Source organism: Hyla sarda, chromosome 11, assembly GCF_029499605.1.
Source record: "Hyla sarda isolate aHylSar1 chromosome 11, aHylSar1.hap1, whole genome shotgun sequence".
NCBI lineage: Eukaryota > Metazoa > Chordata > Amphibia > Anura > Hylidae > Hyla > Hyla sarda.
The window spans coordinates 73,494,126-73,502,430 of NC_079199.1; the positions used below are offsets into that span (position 1 = coordinate 73,494,126).

The 8,305-nt window shown below is 48.4% G+C and overlaps 1 protein-coding gene across 1 annotated transcript in view; it reads left to right on the forward strand.

The window, feature by feature from the left end:
- Positions 1-7,005, forward strand: part of LRRC14B (leucine rich repeat containing 14B) — a 33,590-nt gene extending 26,585 nt beyond the window's left edge. Inside the window, exon 2 of the mRNA XM_056545306.1 lies at positions 6,282-7,005. Within this exon, the coding sequence (XP_056401281.1) occupies positions 6,282-6,924 (643 nt within the window). The 3' untranslated portion in view covers positions 6,925-7,005. The remainder of the gene's footprint in view (positions 1-6,281) is intronic.
- Positions 7,006-8,305: the final 1,300 nt, after the last annotated feature.

The following is an 8,305-nucleotide window of genomic DNA, read 5'->3' on the forward strand; positions in this document are numbered from 1 at the left end:
CCTTGAGTGCAAAAGGTGGAGGTGTGCAGAAGTTGGACTGTGTGCAAAAAGGAGAAGCATGTGTAGAATTAGTGCATTGTACAAAAGGTGAATGTTACGCCGAGCGCTCCGGGTCCCCGCTCCTCCCCGGAGCGCTCGCTACACTTCCCTCACTGCAGCGCCCCGGTCGGTTCCACGGACCCGGGGCGCTGCGTTACCACCTCCGGCCGGGATGCGATTCGCGATGCGGGTAGCGCCCGCTCGCGATGCGCACCCCGGCTCCCGTACCTTACTCGCTCCCCGTCAGTTCTGTCCCGGCGCGCGCGGCCCCGCTCCCTAGGGCGCGCGCGCGCCGGGTCTTTGCGATTTAAAGGGCCACTGCACCGCTGATTGGTGCAGTGGTTCCAATTAGTGTTTACACCTGTGCACTTCCCTATATCACCTCACTTCCCCTTCACTCCCTCGCCGGATCTTGTTGCCCTAGTGCCAGTGAAAGCGTTCCTTGTGTGTTCCTTGCCTGTGATTCCAGACCTTCTGCCGTTGCCCCTGACTACGATCCTTGCTGCCTGCCCCGACCTTCTGCTACGTCCGACCTTGCTTCTGTCTACTCCCTTGTACCGCGCCTATCTTCAGCAGCCAGAGAGGTTGAGCCGTTGCTAGGGGATACGACCTGGTCACTACCGCCGCAGCAAGACCATCCCGCTTTGCGGCGGGCTCTGGTGAAAACCAGTAGTGACTTAGAACCGATCCTCTAGCACGGTCCACGCCAATCCCTCTCTGGCACAGAGGATCCACTACCTGCCAGCCGGCATCGTGACAGTAGATCCGGCCATGGATCCCGCTGAAGTTCCTCTGCCAGTTGTCGCTGACCTCACCACGGTGGTCGCCCAGCAGTCACAACAGATTGCGCAACAAGGCCAACAGCTGTCTCAACTGACTGTTATGCTACAACAGTTACTACCACAGCTCCAGCAATCATCTCCTCCGCCAGCTCCTGTACCTCCTCCGCAGCGAGTGGCCGCTTCTGGAATACGACTATCCTTGCCGGATAAATTTGATGGGGACTCTAAGTTTTGCCGTGGCTTTCTTTCCCAATGTTCATTACACTTGGAGATGATGTCGGACCAGTTCCCCACTGAAAGGTCTAAGGTGGCTTTCGTAGTCAGCCTGCTGTCTGGAAAAGCCCTGGCTTGGGCCACACCGCTCTGGGACCGCAATGACCCCGTCACTGCCTCTGTACACTCCTTCTTCTCGGAAATTCGAAGTGTCTTTGAGGAACCTGCCCGAGCCTCTTCTGCTGAGACTGCCCTGTTGAACCTGGTCCAGGGTAATTCTTCCGTTGGCGAGTATGCCGTACAGTTCCGTACCCTTGCTTCAGAATTATCCTGGAATAATGAGGCACTCTGCGCGACCTTTAAAAAAGGCCTATCCAGCAACATTAAAGATGTTCTGGCCGCACGAGAAATCCCTGCTAACCTACATGAACTCATCCATCTTGCCACTCGCATTGACATGCGTTTTTCCGAACGGCGTCAGGAGCTCCGCCAGGATATGGACTCTGTTCGCACGAGGCGTTTCTTCTCCCCGGCTCCTCTCTCCTCTGGTCCCCTGCAATCTGTTCCTGTGCCTCCCGCCGTGGAGGCTATGCAGGTCGACCGGTCTCGCCTGACACCCCAAGAGAGGACACGACGCCGCATGGAGAATCTCTGCCTGTACTGTGCTAGTACCGAACACTTCCTGAAGGATTGTCCTATCCGTCCTCCCCGCCTGGAAAGACGTCCGCTGACTCCGCACAAAGGTGAGACAGTCCTTGATGTCTACTCTGCTTCTCCACGTCTTACTGTGCCTGTGCGGATGTCTGCCTCTGCCTTCTCCTTCTCTGCTGTGGCCTTCTTGGACTCTGGATCTGCAGGAAATTTCATCTTAGCCTCTCTCGTCAACAGGTTCAACATCCCGGTGACCAGTCTCGCCAGACCCCTCTACATCAATTGTGTAAACAATGAAAGATTGGACTGTACTATACGTTTCCGCACGGAGCCCCTTCTAATGTGCATCGGATCTCATCACGAGAGGATTGAACTGTTGGTCCTCCCCAATTGCACTTCTGAAATCCTTCTTGGACTTCCCTGGCTTCAACTCCATTCCCCAATCCTGGATTGGTCCACTGGGGAGATCAAGAGTTGGGGGCCCTCTTGTTCCAAGGACTGCTTAAAACCGGTTCCCAGTAAACCTTGCCGTGTCCCTGTGCTTCCTCATGTAACCGGTCTCCCTAAGGCCTATATGGACTTTGCGGACGTTTTTTGCAAAAAACAAGCTGAGACTCTACCTCCTCACAGGCCTTATGATTGTCCCATTGACCTCCTCCCGGGCACTACTCCACCCCGGGGCAGAATCTATCCTCTGTCCGTCCCAGAGACTCTTGCCATGTCTGAATACGTCCAAGAAAATTTAAAAAAGGGCTTTATCCGTAAATCCTCCTCTCCTGCCGGAGCCGGATTTTTCTTTGTGTCCAAAAAAGATGGCTCTCTACGTCCTTGCATTGACTACCGCGGTCTTAATAAAATCACGGTTAAGAACCGCTACCCCCTACCCCTCATCTCTGAACTCTTTGATCGTCTCCAAGGTGCCCATATTTTTACCAAACTGGACTTAAGAGGTGCTTATAATCTCATCCGCATCAGAGAGGGGGATGAATGGAAAACGGCATTTAACACCAGAGATGGACACTTTGAGTATCTGGTCATGCCCTTTGGTCTATGCAACGCCCCTGCCGTCTTCCAAGACTTTGTTAATGAAATTTTTCGTGATCTACTATACTCCTGTGTTGTTGTATATCTGGACGATATCCTGATTTTTTCTGCCAATCTTGAAGAACACCGCCAGCATGTCCGTATGGTTCTTCAGAGACTTCGTGATAATCAACTCTATGCCAAAATAGAGAAATGTCTGTTTGAATGCCAATCTCTTCCTTTTCTAGGATACTTGGTCTCTGGCCAGGGACTACAAATGGACCCAGATAAACTCTCTGCCGTCTTAGATTGGCCACGCCCCTCCGGACTCCGTGCCATCCAACGTTTTTTGGGGTTCGCCAATTATTACAGGCAATTTATTCCACATTTTTCTACCATTGTGGCTCCTATTGTGGCTTTAACAAAAAAAAATGCCGATCCCAAGTCTTGGCCTCCTCAAGCGGAAGACGCCTTTAAACGACTCAAGTCTGCCTTTTCTTCGGCTCCCGTGCTCTCCAGACCTGACCCATCTAAACCCTTCCTATTGGAGGTTGATGCCTCCTCAGTGGGAGCTGGAGCTGTCCTTCTACAAAAAAACTCTTCCGGGCATGCTGTTACTTGTGGTTTTTTTTCCAGGACCTTCTCTCCGGCGGAGAGGAACTACTCCATCGGGGATCGAGAGCTTCTAGCCATTAAATTAGCACTTGAGGAATGGAGGCATCTGCTGGAGGGATCAAGATTTCCAGTTATTATTTACACCGATCACAAGAACCTCTCCTACCTCCAGTCTGCCCAACGGCTGAATCCTCGTCAGGCCAGGTGGTCTCTGTTCTTTGCCCGATTTAATTTTGAAATTCACTTTCGGCCTGCTGATAAAAACATTAGGGCCGATGCTCTCTCTCGTTCCTCAGATGCCTCTGAAATTGAACTCTCTCCTCAACACATCATTCCTCCTGACTGCCTGATTTCCACTTCTCCAGCCTCCATCAGGCAAACTCCTCCAGGAAAGACCTTTGTTTCTCCACGCCAACGCCTTGGGATCCTCAAATGGGGTCACTCCTCCCATCTCGCAGGTCATGCGGGCATCAAGAAATCTGTGCAACTCATCTCTCGCTTCTATTGGTGGCCGACTCTAGAGACTGATGTGGTGGACTTTGTGCGAGCCTGCACTATCTGTGCCCGGGATAAGACTCCTCGCCAGAAGCCCGCTGGTTTTCTTCATCCTCTACCTGTCCCCGAACAACCTTGGTCTCTGATTGGTATGGATTTTATTACTGACTTACCCCCATCCCATGGCAACACTGTTATTTGGGTGGTCGTTGATCGATTCTCCAAAATGGCACATTTCATCCCTCTTCCTGGTCTTCCTTCAGCGCCTCAGTTGGCTAAACAATTTTTTGTACACATTTTTCGTCTTCACGGGTTGCCTACACAGATCGTCTCGGATAGAGGCGTCCAATTTGTGTCTAAATTCTGGAGGGCTCTCTGTAAACAACTCAAGATTAAATTAAATTTTTCTTCTGCATACCATCCTCAATCCAATGGACAAGTAGAGAGAATTAACCAGATCTTGGGTGACTATTTACGACATTTTGTTTCCTCCCGCCAGGATGACTGGGCAGATCTTCTACCTTGGGCCGAATTCTCGTATAATTTCAGAATCTCTGAATCTTCCTCCAAATCTCCGTTTTTCGTGGTGTACGGCCGTCACCCTCTTCCCCCCCTCCCTACCCCCTTGCCCTCTGGTCTGCCCGCTGTGGATGAAATTTCTCGTGATCTTTCCACCATATGGAAAGAGACCCAAAATTCTCTCTTACAGGCTTCTTCTCGCATGAAGAGATTCGCAGATAAGAAAAGAAGAGCTCCTCCCATTTTTTCCCCTGGAGACAAGGTATGGCTCTCCGCTAAATATGTCCGTTTCCGTGTCCCGAGCTATAAGTTGGGACCACGCTATCTTGGTCCTTTTAAAGTTTTGTGTCAAATTAATCCTGTCTCTTACAAACTTCTTCTTCCTCCTTCTCTTCGTATCCCTAATGCCTTTCACGTCTCTCTTCTTAAACCTCTCATCCTCAACCGTTTTTCTCCTAAATCTGTTCCTCCCACTCCTGTTTCCGGCTCCTCGGACATCTTCTCTGTCAAAGAGATTTTGGCCTCTAAAAAGGTCAGGGGAAGAACTTTTTTTTTAGTGGATTGGGAGGGTTGTGGTCCAGAAGAGAGGTCCTGGGAACCTGAGGACAATATCCTGGACAAAAGTCTGATCCTCAGGTTCTCAGGCCCCAAGAAGAGGGGGAGACCCAAGGGGGGGGGTACTGTTACGCCGAGCGCTCCGGGTCCCCGCTCCTCCCCGGAGCGCTCGCTACACTTCCCTCACTGCAGCGCCCCGGTCGGTTCCACGGACCCGGGGCGCTGCGTTACCACCTCCGGCCGGGATGCGATTCGCGATGCGGGTAGCGCCCGCTCGCGATGCGCACCCCGGCTCCCGTACCTTACTCGCTCCCCGTCAGTTCTGTCCCGGCGCGCGCGGCCCCGCTCCCTAGGGCGCGCGCGCGCCGGGTCTTTGCGATTTAAAGGGCCACTGCACCGCTGATTGGTGCAGTGGTTCCAATTAGTGTTTACACCTGTGCACTTCCCTATATCACCTCACTTCCCCTTCACTCCCTCGCCGGATCTTGTTGCCCTAGTGCCAGTGAAAGCGTTCCTTGTGTGTTCCTTGCCTGTGATTCCAGACCTTCTGCCGTTGCCCCTGACTACGATCCTTGCTGCCTGCCCCGACCTTCTGCTACGTCCGACCTTGCTTCTGTCTACTCCCTTGTACCGCGCCTATCTTCAGCAGCCAGAGAGGTTGAGCCGTTGCTAGGGGATACGACCTGGTCACTACCGCCGCAGCAAGACCATCCCGCTTTGCGGCGGGCTCTGGTGAAAACCAGTAGTGACTTAGAACCGATCCTCTAGCACGGTCCACGCCAATCCCTCTCTGGCACAGAGGATCCACTACCTGCCAGCCGGCATCGTGACAGTGAACCGTGTGCAAAAAGTGAACAGTGTGCAAAATGTGAACCATGTGCAAAAGGTGTATTGTGTAAAGGAGGTGGACAGTGTGCAAAAGGTAGACCATGTGCAAAAAGGTGTATTGTGCACAGAAAGTGGACCGTGTGCAGAAAGTGTATGAAAACAGTAAATAAAAGTATTTTAACTCTGAGCTTTATGTCACTGGACAACATCAACTGAGGGGTACAAATAGTGATGTCCTAAAGTCCATCCAAGTAGGTAGGGTGACTCTAGGATCCATCACAGATATATTATAAGAATGTCTAATCTGTAATTTGATGCCTTTTGGAGATTTTTCTGTCTTTCCTCAGCTTCTTAATACAAATTTTTACCTGGGGTGCCCAAACTTTTGATCCCCACTGTAATGATTATGACTTGCTTCCCAATACTTTTGTCCATATAGTATATGTATAAATGTATCTTAATATCTCTGATAACTCTTATTTCAAAGTCTTAGCATGATCTGCCCACATGCTGGTGTTCTCTTGGGTTATTAACTTATTATTTCTTTGATTTCTTTTTCAGCCCATTGAAGACCCCATTAAAAGTACTTGAATTAAGTAATTGTTCCCTGAACCAGGTTGACATGGTGTACTTGTCAAACAGCTTGCATGTGGAACATTTGGAACTCTTGGATCTCAGTGGTCACAGTATAACAGAACTCTTTCCATCAACTTTCTTTAAACTTCTCCAAAAAGCTTCATCAACACTTAAGACTTTGGTTCTGGAAGAATGTAATATAGGAGACATGAATATCCATGTAATGGAAGTAGGCTTGGTGCATTGTCTGAAACTCAGAGATTTTAAATTTCTCCAGAATCCTTTGACATCTATAAGTCTTAGGCGAATATTCAGAGTTCTTGTAAACCTTCCAATGTTAAAATATGTTGAGTTTCCAGTACCAAAAGATTGCTATCCTCCTGATGTTAGCTATCCCCTTGATGAAGTAACGCTTGTAAAATTTGATGATCAAAAATATAACATGGTCAAAGAATCTCTACAACGTATTTTGGTTCAGGCTGCTCGAGAAGATATATCCGCTGTCACACCTCTTTTTGGCAGCTATGATTCTGCTATTGAAGAAACCAGCAAGGAATTGGGTGCAGGTTTATTGGCTTCATTTAGGGATGCTTTGCAGAGTTTCACAACATCGCTACAAAAATTATAAGGGTCAGTGGTGTGAAAAAAATATCTAAAGTGTTAATTATGACAGGCTTGCTAAAGCTAAATCCGGTCTACCTTTTAATAAAATGCCATGAGTGTTGCAAAAGTTGTAAAGAAACTCTTGTACTTAAACAAAACTATGTACATTTGAATGATAAATTCCCCTCATAGAGTGTATTTTTTTTACTTTTTAGAAATCTCCATCAATAAAGTTCAAGTGTTAAAATGAGAGAAAGAGAGGTTAAGAGTAGGAGGCCTGTAGAATAAAGACTGGGCAGGTGAGGAAGGAGACAGGGTAAGGCCCCTTTCACACTACCGTTGTCTCATGGTAGAGTGACGTCCGTCGGGACCGCTGGGAGGATAGCGAGAAAAAAAATACTACTTGCTCCATCATTTTCTCCTGCTACCCTGGAAAACAGCAATGCTGGACGGACCCCATTGACTATTATGTCCATCGTGACCCGCTTTTGCCCGATGCGCCCCGTCAAAATGATGGCTGTCAAACAAAAACAAAAGAGAGTTTGACGGCCGTTCTCGAAGAGGCGCAATGGCAGTGTGAAAGAAGCCTAACACATATTACATCCTATAAAATATTTACAAGAAATAATGCATGCAAAAATGTGGTAACATTGACAAACAAATATATTAGCAAAAATAAGCAGTCTGCGACTTGAAGTTCCTCAGCTATAGTGAAAACTGAACTCCTCAGCATGCCCTGGCAAACTGGCCTAACTGTAGAATTTAAAAAATGTAGGTAACATTTCAACTAAATTTTATTTTAACTTTTTTATTTTCAAAAATAGTATCTGACATAACAACCTGCCACCTGTTTCAACCAGGCTCAGCATGAAACAGAAAAAGGCAATGGGATGCCAGGACACTATGATTTACTCTGAAACACTCAGTGAAATTAGCTTTTGAAAAGCCGCTGGGGATCAGGTAATAAATCATGGGAGGTGGTACCGATGTCTGCTCCCCATTCACTGGCATTGAATGACGCATAAAGTGGTGGATCAGGAAACAGAAACTAGGACCATCCCCCCATGACTACTTACCCAGGTTTTGACTGCATTTTTTCTAAATGCCCAAACATTTTTGAGTAAACAATAGTGTCAGCTATGGTGGTTCAAGAACTTCAGGTTTATCTGAAATAATGGAATTGAGTCACTTTGATATTTTCAGTCAACTGATGTATTATCCAAAGAAGCAGAAGTTCACCGCTCCTACCTCCACCTGCCACACCTGTGCCAGGACGTGATCAGCAGCATTTCCAATGTCCACTCGTCTAAGACAAATAGGATGTCCAGTACAAGATGTACAGTAAAACTTGGAAAAGCTTCATGTGGAACAAGTAACGCCAACATGTTTCGGACCTCACTTGGCAT